The sequence below is a fragment of the Musca domestica genome, unplaced genomic scaffold (genome assembly GCF_030504385.1).
Source record: "Musca domestica strain aabys unplaced genomic scaffold, Musca_domestica.polishedcontigs.V.1.1 4, whole genome shotgun sequence".
Taxonomy (NCBI): Eukaryota; Metazoa; Arthropoda; class Insecta; order Diptera; family Muscidae; genus Musca; species Musca domestica.
The window spans coordinates 31,343,610-31,365,472 of record NW_026712328.1 but is presented as its reverse complement, the minus strand read 5'-3'; the positions used below and the strand labels follow the sequence as shown (position 1 = coordinate 31,365,472).

Below are 21,863 nucleotides of genomic sequence, written 5' to 3'. Positions count from 1 at the left end.
GATCTGGATGATTTTGTACACATTTTCAACGGAATTTTCTCGATGTTGGTATTTGGAGTTCGTATGCTATATTTAGTACCAATTTACACCAAATTTAGGAGAACTTTGTATGTTTGTTGAACTGTATGTTTGTTGTTTCCAAAACCACCTCCATATTTGGCATACTTCCCATTTATATTCCCATAGAAAATGTCGTTACAGCGTTAAAAAATTATCAAAGCTCCAAATTTACATCTCTCAATTATTCAATATTACAATACAGTAATTAGTACCTTTCCATAATTAGTACATAACCTAATAGGACGAATTTCGTAAAACCGAGCCTTATCTCGCACCTCCGCCCAAGGTGGACCTTCATCCAACAATTTCAAGATTCTAGCTTCAGCCATTTCGGATTTGAAACAGTAATACCTAACTCTCTATCGACGTTTTGTTTATGAGAATTTGAGAAATTTGTAAACAATTTTAAAAATTTATATTTTAATAACATTTAAAGACGTTAAGAACACACATTCATTTTCTTTCGACATCACCCTTATTTTATTATTTCTTCAATACGGTATCCTTTCACATTCGTGTATATATTTTTCGCACGCCAAAAGCTTTTAAAAGCCAACACCCTATCGTGTGTATAAAGTTGTTGTTGATATTCAACATTGAAATGAATCGCGTGAAATCAATTGTTAAGAAAGTATCGATACATGAGTGTAAACACTTATTGGGTGATAATAATACATGCAAACATCACCCCCGACTCACACGGGCGCACATCATTCGAAAAAGTGTGCACACACACCTATACTCACCTTGCCAACAAGACATCACCCACTAAATCAAACACACACATTTAACACATTATAAAAGATATCATTATCGATAAGCTGTAATCATAAAGAAATTTCAGATTTGTTTGTTTGTGTGAGCGCAAAAAAGCAAATAGAGGGAGGAGAGATAGTCTCAAAGGCAGTGCATGCTTTCGAACTTACGTCCTTAGGATATGGCGATAGGTTGTGAAGCATAACAAAGTTATTGAAGGGCATATCCGAAGCAATGATTTTTGAGCACAAGACGAAATGTCTGTATGAATATGTGAATGACTTTCTTCCACATCGGAGTTTCTTACTTTGTGTATGAACAGAAAAAAATTATTGATAACATTTGAATTTATTAATTTCTGAACTCGTAATCGCTATTTATTACAGGGAATCCATTAAATTACTTCGAATTCGGAATAAGGTGATTATTTTATCCGATAAACACTTTAGTCACAGATAACTTAATACATAAAAATGTAATTTTTAATCTCTGTAAGAGACGGTAAAAACTTTACCGATAATGTGCGTTAGTACCCATAAATTTCTTTAAAAGATGAAAAATCTGCAACCAACTTCAGACTGTTGTCATTTGTAAGCCACACGTCCGACAGCTGTTAAAATTATTCCAGTGATAGCTCATTATATTGTTTACAAGCGTACAAAAGCATTTTGGTGAGAATTTTCCAGAAAAAATAGTTATTCGTGATGGAATTTAAGTGTGATAGTGTGATTTCTTTGTATTTGGCTGGAAAACCACAAGTGGCTATTGTTAGAGCACTCCAGCATTTAAATGTGAATAAATCTGTTGTGTCTCGTACCATCGCTCGCTACCGTGATACTGGTCGCGTAGCCCGACGTCAAGGAAGTGGAAAAAATTAGCAACATTATCAGAAATGGTTCGAAAAGAAAAAGAAGCGACTTGATCGAAACTCGCTTCGCAGTGGCCGAAAAATGACTCGTGAGTTAAATATATCGCAATATTCCATTTGGCAAATATTGAAATATGAGCTCGGGGAAAGCATTTGAAATTCCAAAAAGTGCAAGAACTTACACCACAACGGAAAGAACATAGACTCAAAAGAGCTAAAGAGTTCCTTCGCATGGCCGAAAGAGGTGAAATGCCGAATTTAGTTTTCTCCAATGAGAAAACATTCGTAACCCAGCAGTTTGTAAACAAACACCGGTTGGCCACCACCTCGCTTCATTTCCGGCGCACAATGGCCAACAAAATCTCCGGATACCAATCCGTTGAAGTATTGTGTCTGGAGTGTTTTGGGTAGCAAGGTTGGCACTAAAAAATACCAAAGTGTCGATCACCTCAAGCAAGCGCTTCGCCGGAATGGGCCAAAATACCGCAGACGGTTTCATTGGCCATTTGAAGACCATAATTTGCGCCAAAGGTTACCAATTTGAACAAATCTAAACTTATTTTACAATTTGTTGCTATTTCCGACATTTGCTTTCATACAATAAAATTTTAACCAGTAAAGAAAGTCCTAAAGTCAGGCGGGCCGATTTTATGATACCCAACACCACTTTGCTAATTTAGTTGAGCTCCACATAACAATTTAAAGTTTTTATGGGAGAATTCAATCATACAACCTATAATTACAATTATAATTTAAAATTCAAAGGACCAAATATGCCGAAGCATTTGTATCTATTAAATTCGGACTTGTATTGCTCATTTGGTGCAAAATTAATTTGAAATCAGATAAAGATATATATGGGAGCTATATCCAAATCTGAACCGATCTCGATAAAATTTGGCAAAGATATTTCTGAGCTGTATTTGATATATTTCCCTGAATATCGTTGTTATTACGGCTGTGGGTAACAAATACAACAAATCGGATGAACAATATATATGGGAGCTGTAGCTATATCTGAACCGATCTTCACCAAATTTGCCATACTAGCTTCTAGACTCAATTCGGTCGCATGTGCCAAATTCCATTTGAGCAAATATTAGACGTTTGGTGTACATTAAAAGGTAAATCCGATGAAGTTATATATGGGAGCTATATCCAAATCTGAACCGATCTCGATAAAATTTAGCAAAAGTATTTCTGAGCTGCATCTGATGTATTTCCCCAAAAATTGTTGTTACAGAGTGCATATTACGGCTGCGGAGGACAAAAATAACAAATCGGATGAATAATATATATGGGAGCTATAGCTATATCTGAACCGATTTCGATCAAATTTGGCATACTTATTTTCAGGCCTAATTTGGTTGTTTGTGCAAAATTCCATACTATTCGGGCTGATATTACACGTTTGGTGCACTATAAAAGGCAAATCGGACGAAGATATATAATTTTTACCGATTATCACCAATTTCAATAGGGTTCGTCCTTGGGCCAAATAATGTTGTTTGGAAAATTTCATCTCAATCGGATAATAAATGCGACCTGCATTTTGTTCACAAGAATACATGGACAGGCGGACGGATGGACAGACGGACTGACATGCATAAATCAACTCAGAAAGTGATTCTATGCAGATCATCAAAAGGAACTATGGGTCTATCTCGTTTCCTTTTGCCTGTTGCAAACAAATGCACAAAGACATAATACCCTGACCACCTTGTGGTGTAGGGTATAAAAAAGGTAAACATTATGGCGTTTGACTTTGTTGAAGTTTTTTATCTCACCCTGTATAGTATAGTTCTTGTTCAAAATGTACTACCAATTTTCTAACATGATTTCCCACTGTAATAGGTGTTAGTTTCAAAATGATTAAAAATCTAAATTTCATTGTAACCAGTCATGCACAACTTGCATACGTGTTACAGTTAATACATCTAATTGAATTTTATTTGGCACTTTACTCACCCTAAATGACGATGACTGCATAATTCAACGTTTGCTGATAGAATGACTTGTTCTCGCCGTACACTTTTCTCCATTCGAAAAAGAGCTATGCTGAGAAAATAAATAACAACATGCAGACACAACACAACGAATAATCATCCATCCTTTCCTCATGATTTGTATATGAAGGAAATCAATATAAAGATTTTATAATGGATGAATGAGAACTGAATGAAAAAAAGCATATCATTCGGATAAGAAGGTGTTCGTTTATGCAGCGCTTTATGGAAATAATAAAAAAATCCTGCAAATGATGATCACAATAATAGCGATGATGATGATGACGACTGCGATAATTTCGAAATAGCAATAAAAGAAATACTTAAACGTTTTATATTTCACATAAATTTCGCTATTATAGATTTGCCATGGAATGGAATTGTCTACCGCACAATAATTTGTTGCCGGTGTGAAAAGCAGTCAATGAACAAACAATCCCGTTGCGAGAAATGACAGCAAAGAAAATATAAAACAATGTGCCACAAAGTAAGGGGTGAATTGGTGGCAAAAGATAATTTTTGCACAGAACATTTAATTTGATATATGGGTGTTGGTAACCTTTGGCACTTGACGGTGACGGTGGTGGTAGTGGTGACACATTAATATAATCAGAAAATTTGCACATTGAGATGAGATGGGAAGTTTGTAACAGTCACTTTTCGTCTTTCTTGTTGAAATATTAATTTAAATAATACCTACACAATAATAAAGTTAAGTACCATCATTCGAATTAAATGCAAAGTTGGAAGTTTTATAATGGAATTGTTCTGTTGGGAATGTACGTAGCCATGCCGTTTGTTTTTTGGGATGTCATGTTGTCTTGTTGTTTGACTTGGGTGTTTGGAAATCCGTACTAGAACAGTACGAAAAGCACTAAATGGTACATATTTTGGTACCATTTGTATTTGTATTTTTTTTTTTTTTGGAATTGAAGGCACTGATGGAGTGTATAATGAAGGTATTTCATTTCGGATTTTCGGGAAATTCGGACTTTAATATTATTATATTAGTACTAAATATTACTATATTTGGTACAATCTGATTGTGCTTGAAATCTTGGTACAATAAAAAGGTAAGATAGCGCTACCAGCTGATTTATTGTTTTGAAAAATAAAAAGAAAATATTTTCAAAATCAATGATTGGATGACGCGTACACTGCGGGACGCGCATTGAAGCAATTCGCGATTTTTGGCATGTAATAGAAAGATATTAAGATCATATTCTGAAAGAAAATCCAGGTATTTCATTCTTTTTTCAGGCAGTTTAACTAATTTCATAAATGAGGAAAATATTGAATAAATGAAAATAACTTGTTGCATGTACATTTGACAGAAAGCGGGCATAGCCTCAGGGCTGTATTTCTGTAGTTTTACGAAGCTGTTCTACCTACTTATTGTACCGTGCTTGATATTTGAATTTTGGTATTAGGGTAGCTGTTCATGTGTAGCCTAAATATATGGAGGTGGTTTTGGAAATGTGTACTATATTGTATGAAAAGTACTGAATGGTACTTTATTTGGTATGGGGCTAAGGGTTAGAAAAATGCGTTTTATAATTGTATTAAAAGTACTAAATGTTACTAAATTTGGTATTAGGCGAGGGGATAGGGCTGGAATCCTCAAATGTGATATTGAGATCATTGTTGGTATCTTGATGTGCTCTTGGAATTGTGAACTAAATCTTTACGAAAAGTGGTAAATAGTACTAAATTTGGTATTGAATAAAGGAATAGAGTTAAAATCCTGAAATTTGCTATTGAGGTCGCACTTGGTGTCTGTGGTTGAGAGAAGGAACCGGTGTTGGAAATGCGTACTATAATTGTACTAAATGGTTCTAAGTTTGGCAATGGGGGAAATTACAGGGCTGAGATCGTGAAATTTAATATTACGGTCACTTTTGGTATCTGAGGTTGAGATTTGGAGATAGTTAACTAAATGGTAAAAAATACGAAAATTACTTAATGGTACTAAATTTGGCATTGAGTAATGGGATAGGGCAGGGATCCACAAATTTGATATTAAAGTCTCTGTTGGTATGTGGAATAGAGACATGGGTGTGGTTTTGGAATTGTGAAGTATAATTGTACGAAAAGTGCTAAATAATTCTAAATTTGGTATTGGGTGAAGGGGTAGAGCTAAAATCCTGAAATTTCATATTGCGATCACAGTTGGTGTCTGTTGTTGAGAAAAGTAACAAGTATTGGAAATGCGTACTATAATTGTACTATGTTTAGCAAGGGGGGAATTGCAAGGCTGATATCCTGAAATTTAATATTACGGTCACTGTTGGCATCTGAGGTTCAGATACGGAGATTGTCTTGAAAATGTGTACTCTAACTGTACGAAAAGAACTAAATGCTACTAAGTTTAGCATTGAGGGGATATATAGAGCTGAAAACTTGAATTTTGATATAGATGTCAGTGTTGGTGTCTGCAGTTGAGAGGAAGAGGTGGGTTGGGAAATTTGTGCTATGAACGCACGAAAAGTGCAAAGTGCCACAAAATGTGCAATTTGGTGTTGGCATAGAGATCTAATTTTGAAATTTGTTTTCGAGGCTGCTGTTCGTGTATAGAGGGGAGAGAAGGAGGTGGTTTTGAGGGAGGCACCGGAAGGAGTAGACCGATATATTCCATCATCCTGATCGTGTGTTGATAGAAACATTGGGATGTGTCCAGTTTGAAATTAATTTCGAGATTTTTGAGCTTAGTAGTTATTCGAATATAGTCCGTTGTGGAGGCCGTACCAAAAAGAGTGATCCGCTCTATTCGTTCTTCATGCCAGATCTCGTGTTGTTATAATTATTAAGATGTGGGAAATTTAAAGATTATCCGACCCGTATTGATCCTTTGTGGGGGAGGTACGTGATGGAGTTATACGATAATGTACATTGGCGCACCTGACCTAGAACTGATACAAAAATTAGGATTTGTAAAGTTTGCCCAAAATCGGATGATCCATTTGGAACGAATATGGCAATTTTAAAAAAAGGGAATAAAAAATAAAATCCGTTAAAAATTCTGTTCATATCTTAAAAATACCGAATGTAGCCGTTATATTAGGGTCTAAACGACGACGTGGACCTACATAGGCATATTTTGTCATAAGCCATTACAATATTCAAATGCGAAACATGAAAACAATCGGTCGATAATGTAGCTAAAATCATTAAAATATCGAATATACGGAGGTACCATGGGGCTATACCAAACTGAGGACCTGCACAGACACTTTTCTGTCTTAGGCTATAGTATCCATTACGAACTTCGAAATTTGAAACAATTCCAGTGAATAATGTGTCTAAAATTCTGATATATAAAATTCTCTATAATGGGAGTTACCATTATATGAGAGCTATACGAAGATGTGAACCGGCACGAATAATTTTCTGTCATAGGCTGTAGTATCTATTACGAGTTTCAAATTTGAAACGATTCCTTCGATTCCTTCCATCGATACAACGACATATGCTGATTAAGAATGTAAGTAATTTTTGGGGTCTAAAATTTCGAGGTGTTACAAAGGGAATGACAAACTCAATATACCCTCCTTTGGTGGATGGTATACAAAAGGCATAAACTGTTTTAACCTAGGATTTTGTACGTCTTTCTAGTAACGGAGCGTTATACTTAAATTTGAGTTCTGACCGTTTGCATTAAATGACTGACATTAATCGAATTAATTTTTGATATTAAAAATCCGTTGTAGTTATGTACATACATACTTATACGTAAACTTTTCATAATCTACTTTGATCATGCCAACAACATCTGCCTTCAACACTTTAATAAGTGTGTAGCAAATTAAATAGCTTAAATGTGTTCATCGTTAATGTAAACGAAAACCAAATAATATTTATATACTGATGAACATATGGCCCATTAGAAACCTTATTTTTTCTTGCCTTCAGATTAGCCCGGATGCAAAAACGCAAACAATTTGTTTCGCATTCCAAAGTAAATTCGTAACTGTCGACAGTGTCCATAGTACCGTCATAGTCTATGGCTTTAAGTACATCTGTGTAAGAAACAATGTTAAATATGAAGGTCAGATAAAGGTCTGTCATTACAAACAATTACACAGTAACCCACACGCACAAACACACACATATATATATACTAAATAATGGAAATGTCCAATATTAAATTATTATCCCTTTAAGTCCAACTACAAACAGAAGAAGAAGCAAATCGACATCATGCCCACATTCCTTATCCTCACTACACTAAACGGAGGGATAAACAAAACAAAAACAGCAACAGCAAGAAATACCAATGTCGAAGAAAATAAAAATAAAAGACCATAACCCCATAGTCCCCTTAGTGAACCACTTAAATTAACAGTATCATATTGTTGGGTAGTAGTGGTGGCGACAATCGTAGCTGTGCCATGATTGTAGTGGTAGCATCGTAGAATAATAAAAACTACATGAAATGGAACTAAGGAACATCAATGACATTAACAAATACACCAACAAATGAATGCGAAATTGCGAATAGTGATGGGTGATATAGCGGATCCGGTTGCCATGACAATGCAGTTATTTTGTTATCTTATGATTGTTTTTAAATGGATGGCATTTCGATCTATGCACTACAATTGAGATTTTGATTTGTGGAAAACTTGATCTTAAAAGCAATTATCAATACGTGTTTATAATTTTTTCAACTAATCTAAATATTTTTATTTTGGTATATTTCACATTAAATATTCAAATACTGGATAGGCCTCATGCTATCAGAAAATAGATTAAGCTGTGGTCTGTATGGAAAATTTTATTAAGGAAAACATATTGTGGTCAGGTTACTTCCTTAAAAATTAATTTGAAGTGCTATACCAATAAAGAATATGAAGTAGTCTGTATTATACTCATGAAGAGAAATCCATATATTTTTTTATTTATACACGTTGGATCGGCCTTAAATCGTCTACCGGACGAGACCAATAGATCTAAGCTGAAATCAGGAGAAAACTCTCAGACACGATGTGTCTCTGTGTCTTCCTGTACAGAAAGGCGAAAAGAGTGATTATATATATATACAGGGTGACATACAAAACTGCAACAAAGACAAACGCCATAATTTTTACATTTTTTTTAATTTTATTGAATGGAAGCAAAAAATGTCGGAAATAGTATCAAATTTCAGAATAAGTCTCGATTTGTTCGAATTGGTCGCATTTGGCACGAATTATGGCCCTAAAACGTCTATGAAACCGTCACACGCTATCCGAATGTTGCTGTGCGGTATTTTGGGTCATTCCCGGCGAAGCGCTTGCTTGAGGTGATCGACACTTTTAGCAAGAAAGAATTTTAGTTTCAACCTTGCTTTCCAAAATACTACGCACACAATAGTCCAACCGAATAGTATCCGATTTTTGTGGCCATTGTGCGCTGGAAATGAGGCAATTCGGCATTTATTGTAATGACACTGTCGATTAATACGAACGGAGAGCGACCATCGGCTGTTATGGCGGCCCACACCATCACCATGGCCGGCGCTTGAGTTCTGGTGGCCAACCGAAGGTGCACATTTTCAGCTGACCTCTTTGGCAAGTAAACACGATAATTTTGATTGTTTACAAACTGCTGAACTTTTCTCATCGGAGAAAACAGTTCACCACTTTCGGCCAAGCGAAGCAACTCTTTAGTTCTTTTGAGTCTATTTTCTTTCTGTTGCGGTGTATGTTCTCGCACTATTTGGAATTTCAATGGTTAATTTTTCAATATTTGCTCACGAGGCATTTTTCGGCCACTGCGACGCGGGTTCTGATCAAGTCGCTTCCTTACTTTTCGAACCATTTCTGCTGTTCTTGCTGTTTTCTTCCGTCCACTTCCTTGACGTCAGGTTACGCTACCAGTATCACGGTAACGAGCGCTGGTAAGAGACACAAAAGATTTATTCACATTTAAATGCTGGAGTGCTTTAACAATGGCCACTTGTGGTTTTCCAGCCAAATATAAAAAATCACACGATTACGATTAAATCCCATCACGAATAACTTTTTTTCTGGAAAATTCTCACCAAAATGTTTTCGTACGCTTGTAAACAATATAATGCGCTGTCACTGGAATAATTTTAACAGCTATCGGACGAGTGGCTTAAAAACAGCAGTCTGAAGTTTGTTGCAGTTTTTCATCTCACCCTCATCAGGATAGGATGGAGGGTATTGGGGCTATAGGATGAAGTGTACATATATGTGCAATTATCTCTCACAGGATGTAGTACCCATAAGGTTTCTCCCTATATTCGGTACTTTGATGATTTTAGCGACTTTTTTCACCCGAATTGTTTCAAATTTCCTATTTTAATTCGTAATGTTTACTACAGCCGATGACTGAAAATTGCCTGTGCGGGTTCAGGTCTTCGTATAGCACTCATATAATGGTACCCCCTGTTCAAAAGAACATATTTTACTAACACATTTTTAATTTTGTTTTTATTATTATTTTATTCTATGTCAGCATATAACTGACCTATATAATTATTGTTTGCCTTATGCAGGCCAATAGCCTAAATAAAGAAACACCTCGATTGGTTTCACATTGCATGGGTTATTGGCTGAAGTAATTTATTGCTTAGTTAACTTTAAATGCTAGTTTTAATGAATTCAAAAATGTATAAATAGAAAGCAAAAATAAATTTTCTTGGTAGATTACAAGAAATTGTAAACATACCAAGGTTACACAATTCAAGTGTTGTGTATATCTGCTTTAATTAATATTAATAAACATTTTTTGGTGACCCCGACGTGATCCTGACAAGGATTACTTGATTCACTCATAAATTTCGAATTTCCCCCCACCAGTGGTAAGGAATTTGAAATATTTATTTGTGAAAGGAGCTAGTTACGTACAACTAGTAGCACCATCTAAGAGCCAGAAACATCTGGAGAAGAAGCCAGTACCTACATCAAGAATCTGAATCAACTGATAGCTAATCACCGTAAGGCGGATACAGTATGGATCTAGCTACAGTAATCGAGCAACAACAAGCAGCAATTGCCGAGTTGAGGAAGGCAATTGCGAACGTAAAAAAGGCTCCATTGGAAAGAAGAACGGTGGAGTTCTACAGCAAAAAGCTCAAGGAAATGGAAGCACTCTGGGCAGAGATCGATCGCAATGAAAACAAAATTCGTGCAGATCCTGCGGCAGAGTCACATCTCCATATCACCAATAACGAATACCAAGTCATTGGTGAAGAGTACAGAGCTGCAATCGACAACATCGAGGCAGACATCAAAAGGGGCAAAGAACAAATGCCTCAGAAACCGCTTCCCGCAACAAGGGAGGGGGTGCAAAAACAATCAGGCCAGTTTACTGCAACCAGCAGCGTGACTGCATTAGTGAGACGTCAGAGGGCTCTAATGCAGTCCATACAAACGTTAATAAGGGGCAATTCAGGCCAAGCTGCTCCCTGTCAGACAGTGGCTGCAATTGAAAAACTGTGGACACACGTGGAAGATATCCACTTCAAAATGTTCGAGGACTTTGATGACCCAACGTTGGTGGGGTACGATGCATCAGCCTACGTTCTCTTAGAGGAAGAGACGTTAAAGTTCAAAGAAAAAATATCGACGCTAACACAGGTCGATCATTCGTCGTCTCAGCAGAGATCAGGCGGAAACTTGGCAAATCAAGTTAATCTGCCAAAAATTACAATCCCTCAATTTAATGGGGATTATTCGAAGTGGCAGACGTTTGCTGACATTTTTGGGAAAATGATCAACGAGCAAGCCTTGCCACAAGTGCAAAAAATGTGGTATCTCAAGGCCAACGTGACTGGGGAAGCCGAGAAACTCATAAGGCACCTCGAGTTGACCGAGGCGAATTACGACATTGCCTGGAAGACACTCCAAGACAGGTACAATAACAAGAGAGCTCAAGTGTCAACTATACTTGAGAGAATGCTAAACCTGCCCAACATGTCTGGCGATAGCAGATCAGTGAAGGACTTTCATGATAGTCTTCATGAATCGTTATTGGCATTGGAGGGTCTTGGAGTAAGGCCAAAGGAATGGGATCCACTCTTAATCCACATCCTAACAAAGAGGATGGACAAGACTACTCATGTGTTGTATGAGCAGTCGATTGTAGATTCGAAAGAACTCCAAACGATGGATCATTTCATGAAATGTTTGAGGAGTCGTTTCGAATCATTAGAAGCTGTCAATGGGATTCAGAAGAGCAAACCGTCAGCAACGACTGCTTCCACCACGATCCGTAGATGTCACATGTGCAAAGGTGACCACCCCCTATATTACTGCAAACAGTTCTTGGCAATGACAGTGCCCGAAAGACAGAAATGGGTTGCTAGACACAAGATGTGTCTAAATTGCTTCAAGGATGACCATCAGGCAAAAACGTGTACAAGTGGGAAGTGCAGGAAGTGTCAACAAAAACACAATACACTTTTGCATTTTTCAACGAGGCCACAAGTAGAGAACAAGTCAGCAGATTTGTCGGTTCAACAGCCGCCAACAGTAGCATCGGCGAATAGATCCCAATCATACGTACTTCTTGCAACCGCACGTGTTGCGATCAAGGCAAATAATGGAAGAAGCTATGAGTTTAAGGCGATTCTGGATTCCGGTTCACAAATTAATCTGGTGTCAGAGCGACTAGTGCAGAGGTTGGGTATCGAACCCATTCAAACATCTCTCTGTATCGAAGGTGTTGGAGGTAGATCAAGAACCGCAAACCACAGGGTCAACGTGGAGCTTAAGTCACTCACCAGCAAATTCAGAACACGCCTAGAAGCCTTTGTGTTACCAAATATAGTGCCACCCCAACCAAGCACTGAGATCGACATCACATCATGGCCTATTCCAGAAAACATAAAACTAGCAGATCCCTATTTTTATCAAACGACCAGGATTGACGTACTACTTGGAGCAGAGTTCTACTTCAACCTGATTCTCTCACAAGAACTTCGAATGTCCAAAGAGCTTCCTATATTGAAGAACTCAAAACTAGGATGGATTGCTAGTGGAAGAGTTCAGGCTGAATCAGAAACTGTGACATGCGCCGTTTTCGGAGAAGATGAACATGCTTTAGAAGATTTATTAAAGATGTTCTGGGAACAAGACGATGTTTGTGAAGACCAGAAGTTGACAATAGCAGAGGAACAGTGTGAAAATCACTTCAACCAAAATACAACAGTGAATGAGAATGGTCGGTTTGTGGTGCGATTACCGTTTGCAGACGGCCCTGAGAAAATTTCTGAATCCTTGAATATTGCAGCATCAAGATTCTTTGCGTTGGAACGTCGCTTATCTAAGGATGCAAGTCTTCACGAGCAGTATGCTAAATTTATGAAGGAGTATGAGGATCTGGGACATATGACGAAAATACAATCAAGAGAGGTGCGTGGTAAGCATTACTATATCCCGCATCATTGTGTCTTACGCCCAAATAGCAGCACAACAAAACTGAGGGTTGTGTTCGATGCGTCTTGCAAGTCATCATCTGGATGGTCACTCAATGATATTTTGCATTCAGGTCCCAGGGTTCAAGGAGATCTGTTTGGAATGCTGTTGCGGTTTAGACTGCCGAGATTTGTGTTTACAACAGACATTGAAAAGATGTACAGACAAGTGCTAGTCGACAAAAGAGATCGCAAATATCAACTAATCGTATGGAGAAACACTCCAGACAAGGAACTCGAACATTACATGTTGAATACGTTAACATATGGTACGACGTGTGCCCCATATCTTGCTACAAGATGTCTGAAAAGGCTAGCAGATACGAACATACAAAGATATCCATTGGGGGCGATGGTATTGCAAAAGAATTTTTACGTTGACGATTGCATGTGCGGGTCTGACAGTTTAACAACGGCAATTGAGATGCAGAAACAAGTTAATATGTTACTACTGGAAGCTGGATTTAGACTACGAAAATGGTGTGCTAACCACTTAAAACTGCTGCATGGAATTCCTCCAGAAGATAGAGAAGTAGATCTCAATTTTGACAAATCATCAACCAAGGTTTTGGGATTAACATGGATTCCTCAAGCAGACCGATTTTGTTTGAAGAGTGATGTGAACGAATGCACCAAGGTCACCAAGCGGAAGGTCACATCTGATTTGGCAAGATTGTTTGACCCCTTAGGAATTGCGGGTCCTGTGGTGTCAGCAGCTAAGATCTTTATTCAGCAACTGTGGAAGAATAAACTTGGCTGGGACGAGGAACTGCCAGCAGAAAGGGCAGCATATTGGCTATCGTTCCGAGAAGGTCTGAAGATGTTAAATGATTTCAGGTTACCCAGACACATGTTTGATGGAGAGAAACCAACAAAAATTGAGATACATACTTTCGTGGACGCGTCAGAAAAGGCATATGGTGCTGTGGTGTATCTTCGAGCTATGCTGCCAGACGGCAGGCATATAGTCAGACTTCTTTGTTCAAAATCAAAAATAGCACCAATAAAGGAGATCACGCTGCCACGGTTAGAGCTTTGTGCCGCTGAATTGGGAACAAAACTTACTGCTAAGGTCAAAGCCGAATTGGGTTACGAAGATCTAAGGACTATTTATTGGTCAGACTCAGAGATTACATTGTACTGGATCAATTCAGAACCATCAGCTCTAAAGACGTTCGTTGCCAACAAAGTAAAAAATATACAAGGCAGATCGATAAACACTCAATGGCGACATGTGGGGACGAAGGATAATCCTGCCGATTATATATCCAGAGGTATGAAACCAGATCGTCTGTCGGGATGTCTGATGTGGTTTTATGGACCCACGTATCTACATGGAAATGAATCTCTCTGGCCGGGGCCCTTCTCAAAGAATAGAGAAAATCAATCCGATCTTGAATTCAAGACAAAATCTACAGTATCAGCAATTGCCTCACAGAGTGGGTTACAGGATATGATCTATGGAATCAACCACAAGGGTTCATTTAGACGATTACAACGTATTGTCGGTTATGTCCTGCGATTTTCAGAAAGGATAAAGGGACGCAAGCATGGAAGTTCGACAGATGTATTGACACCTATGGAGTTGAATCAGGCGATGCAACTAATAGTCAAGACCGTACAGGTGGCAGATTTTGCGAAAGAAATTCAGCAATTGAGGAAACATGGAGCATTGGACAAATCAAGCTCCATACATAGTTTAACTCCGTTTCTTGATGACAGAGGAATACTTAGAGTCGGTGGCAGGTTGGAAGAGGCAACCTTAGCATACGACACAAAACACCCGATGTTGTTACCATACAACGATCCAATTGTGAAACTCATTCTTAGCATGATCCATTTAGAGAATAGCCACTGTGGCTCACAACTATTACTGGCAACATCAAGACAAAAATATTGGATAATCAAGGGGAAGGCTATGGCTCGCAACATTGTGCAAAATTGCGTAAGGTGCACCCGGGCGAAGCCAAAGTTATACAACCAAATCATGGGAAATCTCCCACCGAGCAGAGTCACACCAGCAAGGCCGTTTATTGTCTCCGGCGTTGACTATTGCGGACCGTTATGGGTCCACTACAAAATACGAGGCAAGAGACCACACAAGGTTTACATCGCTGTCTTTGTCTGCTTCGCAACAAAGGCTGTACATTTGGAAGTAGTTACAGACCTAACAACGGAAGCATTCATTGGAGCATTGAAGAGATTTATCTCTCGGCGAGGAAAATGTCAAACCCTATATTCAGACAACGCGACTAACTTTGTAGGTGCTAAAAATCAGCTCGATGAATTCAATAAGGCTGTCTTTGGGGAGAAAGGCAAAGAAATAATAGCGGAGACGTGCTCAAGAGAAGGGATCGATTTCCAGTTTATTCCCCCAAGAGCACCACATTTTGGTGGCTTATGGGAAGCCGCGGTGAAGTCAGCCAAGCAACTGTTGCTTCGCACCACTAATAGTGCATCATTAACCCACGAAGAGTTGGAAACAGTTGTTATTGAAATAGAAGCAATCCTGAATTCCCGACCGTTGACTCCTATTTCTGACGATCCAAATGATCTAGCTGCATTAACACCTGGTCATTTCTTGTGGGAGAACCGTTAACGGCACAGGTTGACCCATCAGCGAACCAATCGTCAACATCATTGACAAGCAGATGGAAGGTCGTATCTCAAATTAGGCATGAGTTTTGGAAACGTTGGTCCACGGAGTACTTAAATACTCTGCAAGAAAGAAGGAAATGGAGTACACCATCTCCAAACGTGGAACCTGGTCAATTGGTCATTATTAAGGAAGATAACATGCCTGTAATGCAGTGGCCGCTAGGCAGAATAACCCGAACATATAAGGGCAACGATGGAGCCGTTCGTGTAGTCGACGTAAAGACACAAAACGGCGAAATTAAAAGAGCTATAACCAGATTAGCTCCTTTATGGAAAAAGGAAAAGGAACCTCTTCCGCCTATAGAGACCAAGAGTAGGAGTGAAGAGCCATCTCCAAAGCGATTGAAGACGTCAAGCAGCATGCTAGTATCGATGATGCTTGTGGCTTTACTATTTTTACCTCTATGCTTGTGTCATTCGTTCAACATACACAAGTTTGAGAATAAGCCCGGCATCTATTTTGAAGGAATTGGAATCACAAAAGTAGTAACAGCAGAGTGGAAACTGATCACTTATTATGATCTTTCCCCATTTTGGGCAGATATGGATGGCTTTTCTACCGGGATAGGAACCCTTCAGAAGTTGTGTAAGATAGCAGTTGAGAACAGAAGCTGTGAGATACTTTCAGAAAATCTTATTCAAGTACAAAAGCAGTTGGAATCAAATACACTGAACATATTCCCCAGGCGCATCAGGAGAGGAGCTCTAAACATAGTCGGGAACCTCGCACACTCGTTATTTGGTGTCTTGGATTCGGAATATGCGGAGCAAATGACTGTGACAATTGAGAAGGCAAATGAAGACAAGCAACATTTGTTGGATCTTCTAAAAAATCAGACATCTATTATTGATTCAACAATCAACATAATTAGAAAGGACGAAGATACGAGCCAAAGGAACTTCGGCAACATGCAAGTGGAGATGAACCTTTTGGCAAATAAGGTGAAGAAAGAAGAAGATGTTGTAAAGACAACACAATCAATTATGTTTCTCACTTCACAGCTCATGCTACTTTCATCAAGGTTGAAACATATAGAAGATAACTTAATCGACGTTTTAACGGATGCTCATCATGGTCGGATAAGTCCGTTGCTACTTACGCCACATCAATTGCTACAAGAGCTCCAAACCATCAAGGCTCACATTCCTCCATCTCGTGCTCTACCCGTTCGCGAAGATAATGTTTCGGATTTCTTCAAATTAATGAAGAGTAAGGGAAGGGTTATTAAGAACCATATCATATTCGAGATTCGCCTTCCATTAGTGGATCTCCAGCAGTATGATTTATTCAAAATGATCCCCGTACCTATGCTACGATCCGGTCGATTTATTTCAATAGCTTTGAAATCAACATTGTTGGCAGCTAACGTCCATCGGGATGAGTTCATATCGCTAACCGCAGAAGAAATGAACAGCTGCATACATACCACAAATGACGTTTTTATTTGCGACAACCAAGCGAAATTTAGCAAAGGCGATCGATCACATTTATGCGAGGTGATTTTCTTATTGAACAAATCGTCAGAAGCGTGCGACTTGCAATCGACCATGCACCACCAAACTTGGAGACAAATGGAACAAAAGAATAAATGGATGTTTACTCTAGCCAATTTAACAGAATTGTCCTTTGTTTGTGGTACAAAAATGACACACCTGGAGGTGCAAGGAGCTGGAACTTTAGAAATTGGGCCAGGCTGCATTTTCAAAGACAACACATTTACAATATACGGTCACTACGAAAACAAAACAACAGTGCACACATCATATCTGAGACTTAAGCCACTGGATTCCATAATCTCAAGCAATAAGCTTGTCTTGCTCAACAAAACATTAAACAGCACCTATGAAACACATGCTGCTGAACTCGTCACCTTACACCAACAGCTAAAAACTATTGAAATCGGACGCCTTCCACAATTAATGAAATCGACGGCCATTCACCATCATACCATCAGCTATCTAGCTCTTTGCATTGGAATTGGAGTAGCCATATACGTCATTGTCAAGTTTCGGCACCACAGAACTTCCAACAATAACATGAACCCAACACCTACCCCTCGGCAGTCAGTCTCATCATCATACGTCATTGACCAGACAGTTTCTTGAACGTTCCTCGTTCAACGTGGGGGAGAATGTTCAAAAGAACATATTTTACTAACACATTTTTAATTTTGTTTTATTATTATTTTATTCTATGTCAGCATATAACTGACCTATATAATTATTGTTTGCCTTATGCAGGCCAATAGCCTAAATAAAGAAACACCTCGATTGGTTTCACATTGCATGGGTTATTGGCTGAAGTAATTTATTGCTTAGTTAACTTTAAATGCTAGTTTTAATGAATTCAAAAATGTATAAATAGAAAGCAAAAATAAATTTTCTTGGTAGATTACAAGAAATTGTAAACATACCAAGGTTACACAATTCAAGTGTTGTGTATATCTGCTTTAATTAATATTAATAAACACCCCCTATATTCGGCATTTTGACGATTTAAGCAACACTTTTGGCTGGGATTTTTTCATTTCATTTTTCTAACTTTGCAAATTTCTTTCAAATGGTGGAGTATTAAAAGTTTTTCCTGGCCCGGAACAATATTTTTTTGAATTTTCAATTATATTTTATATCCGACAAGACCATGTTTTGAGGTTACAACACCCTCCAAAAATTTGTAATCACTACAGGTCGCAGTTATATACCGACCTTCACGAAATGTTGCGTGGTGTTAGGGTTAGGGTCAGAATTAAAGTAATTTTATTCACAAGACATTTATGGAATGAAGGGGAAAAAAACATATTTTTTCTGATTTTGAAGTTGATCTAGAGATCAATATTATAGACCAATCGATAAGTAAATTTCAGTATAGAGCTTAGGACGATTTGGATTGTAATTAAATAATTTAGAGTTTAAACAAGTAAAAAAACATTAAGTTCGGCCGGGCCAAACTTTTAATACCCTCCACCCTAGGGTAAAAGAACATTAGAAGAAATGTGGCAAAAAACATTAAAATGCCGAATATCGGGAGGTACCGTTATATAGGGGCTACACCAACACGTGCACCTATAATTTCAATGTTTCGCCACACGAACTAGGACCCATTATGACCCACAAATACCAACTTTTACACAAATCAGTGAAAAAATGTGGCATAAATCATCAAAATACCGAATATCGGGAGGTACCGTTATATGGGGACTATACCAGAACGTGGACCTATACATGCAATGTTTTGCCACACGCTCAGGGACCCGTCATGACCTACAAATACCAGTTTTCAGATAAATCCGTGAAAAAATGTGGCATAAATCATCAAAATACCGAATATCGGGAGGTACCGTTATATGGGGACTATACCAGAACGTGGACCGATATATCTCATTTTCAATACCAACCATCCTAGAGACAATACACACACTTGTGCCAAATTTCAAAGGTCTACGTCGAATAATGTGGGCTCTATCGTGATTTCAACAGACAGACAGACGGACAGACAGACAGACAGACAGACAGACGGACAGACAGACAGACGGATATCGCTAAATCGTCTTAGAATTTTATGCTGATTATGAATATATATACTTTATGGGTCTACGACGAATATTTAGAGGTGTTGCAAACGGAATGACAAAGTTAATATACCCTCCTACCCATGGTGGAGGGTATAAAAAGATCATTAGTTTTGCATGAAAAATAAATTGAAATTGCCTATTAGCACGATAAAAGGCTTAAAGTTCAGAAATGAAGATTATGAAGAGTTTAAAGGTAGTATTGGGGAATATTTCAAAACTAAAAAAACTAACGTGTTCACAATGCCGTGGGCTCATTTAAAAATACATACAGTCAGGTTTATTCTAAGAAGATTAAAACTTGATTTTTATTTTACCTATCATTGAAAATCGAAATGTGTTTTTAAACCGAATAACAATCAATGCAGTTGATATCCTTAACACCAAATCCCACTCGGCCAATAAGAAAAAACAAAATAGCATCACACTCTCTCCCCGTATTGCCTTATATGAAGACGTACTAATACCTCCGTCTCAAATACATGGCAATAACATTAACTACCACAGCAGCAGTGGCAGCAGCAGCAGCAACATGTCCTCATTCATCTTAAGCTAAAGTAAAGTTATCTGTGGATGCTTTTGTTACATATTTTTTCTCAAATCAATTAATTATTTATCGCTTAAATTCTTCTCCACTTGTCATTATGTCATTGTTTACTCGTTGTTGTCCCTTAGGCAACTTAGTGCCAAAGTACAAAGAAACGATGGACGCAAAGAGCAAGCCGGTATAAAATGTCGGACCGAACAAAAAAAAAACTAACTAAGTACAAAAGCTCTGGGAAAGATTGTGTGTGGCTGAGGCCAGAAACACCAGGAAAAAAAACACGAGAAACTACACTGACTGACTGGAAGGAAATAGTCAGCGTGCTAAAGAAAACCAATTCAACTTTATCAATTCTCAATTGAGCCCTACGTTTGTAATAAGAACAAGACAAAAAAGGAGTTTTTTGGTAAGTTTGTTCTGTTTTTGAAGCATCAGTTGAGGCACAGTGCAATTGTTCAATATTAATTGAGGATAGCAAAAGTTTTTGAGAAGAGACTTTAGGAGGAGATCTCCTAAATGATTGTTAGTTTCATAACGGTATGGTGTGAATCGAAAAGTAAAAAACAGCTGAGTTCGGCCGTTTAAAAATGTCCCTATAATTTTTTTAAAAATATTGGAAAATATTGTGTAACAATTATATGTGACTAGCTGGCCCGGTCCGCGTTGCCGGCCCGTACTTTTAGTCTTTAATGCGTATTTTTTAAAGCATAATAAATCACAGATCTGACTTATGTAAGCGGCACAATTTTCATTATAAGTAATGAAATTAGAAATAGAAATTAATTTCTGTGTTAAATACCTTTATGATGAAGAACATCTATAATAGCCCAATGTGAAAATTCAGCTCAATTTTATTGTTGTAAAAAGCTTAACATTTTCATTCAAATGATCTATAATTTCGAATTTGTATTTCCAACGTTTAAAATCCCGTACTGCGTGGTATTTAGTTTTGTCCACCTCCATACTAGAAGGCAGAATGTTGTCAGAATAGCCAAAAAATTACTCTTTTGCTCCGATTACCGTAAGATGGGCATACATTTTTGTCATTTAAATTTTGCGGTGGAGATCCAATAAAGTCCACATTTTTCATCGAAGTGTAATTAAATGACGATTAAAGAAATGTTCGGTTTGGTGTTACTTTCTAATTTCGTATTTTTTCATGTTTCTGCCACAATTTCGACTGAATGAGTCCCAGATTAACATTTCTGAGTTTATTTCATATAGACGTACATCCCAAATCTCCGATTACCGTAAGATGGACATTAATTGTTTGTCATTTAAACTGTGCGGTGGAGATCCAATAAATTTACTTTAAAATTTCGTATTTTTTCATATTTCAGCCACAATTTCCGACTGAATGAGTCCCAGATTGACATTTCGGAGTTTATTTCATATAGACGTACATCCCAAATCTACGTTCCCAACCAATATTCTCTTGGGGGTTACAAATTCAATAGAATACCAATTTTTTCTTTTCTGACCACACATTGGTTGGGAAAGTGGACTTGGGGTTATGGTTAAAATGTAGAATATACTTGAAATCGGGATAATCCGTTATCGGGGGTTATGACAGAATTGAAAACAATAAGAAATGTACACTTCAATATAGAAAAAAGAGAGAATCGAAAAAAATAAAAATAATCTCCAAATGGATCGCTGATTTTTAAAGGTCCATATGAAAAATTGAAAAATTTTTGATTTTTCCCGATTTTAGAATTTTCATATCTTATTCTTTTCTGAAATGATATTATTCGTATAACCCAATAAATACATATAATCTATAAATAACAGTTTTATCCGTTGTCGCTTTATACTACCCAAACAAATTATACATCATATTAAAATTCCAACAAAAAAAAAAAAAAAAAAACAGAAAAAAATACTACAAATGTACATTCGAAAATAGTAAGTCAAAATGGAAAAAAATCATGCAAAATAAAACATTACTATTGTACATTTAAAAATAAAAATGAAAATG

General features: G+C 37.6%; 1 protein-coding gene across 1 annotated transcript; it reads left to right on the top strand.

The window, feature by feature from the left end:
- Positions 1 to 10,649: 10,649 nt before the first annotated feature.
- LOC131804202 (uncharacterized) lies at positions 10,650 to 19,897 on the top strand. Its single transcript, XM_059126706.1, has 3 exons — positions 10,650 to 15,059; positions 16,775 to 16,982; positions 19,710 to 19,897. Exons 1-3 carry the CDS (start codon positions 10,650 to 10,652, stop codon positions 19,895 to 19,897), a joined length of 4,806 nt encoding a protein of 1,601 aa, XP_058982689.1.
- Positions 19,898 to 21,863: the final 1,966 nt, after the last annotated feature.

Bases quoted from the DNA above. Each gene is read 5' to 3' on its own strand.
- LOC131804202 (XM_059126706.1), top strand. From the start codon at position 10,650: ATGGATCTAGCTACAGTAATCGAGCAACAACAAGCAGCAATTGCCGAG. The intron at 15,060-16,774 runs GTAAGGTGCACC...CTCACTTCACAG, and splicing joins GCAACATTGTGCAAAATTGC to CTCATGCTACTTTCATCAAG. The intron at 16,983-19,709 runs GTAAGGGAAGGG...CAATCAATGCAG, and splicing joins TTTCTTCAAATTAATGAAGA to TTGATATCCTTAACACCAAA.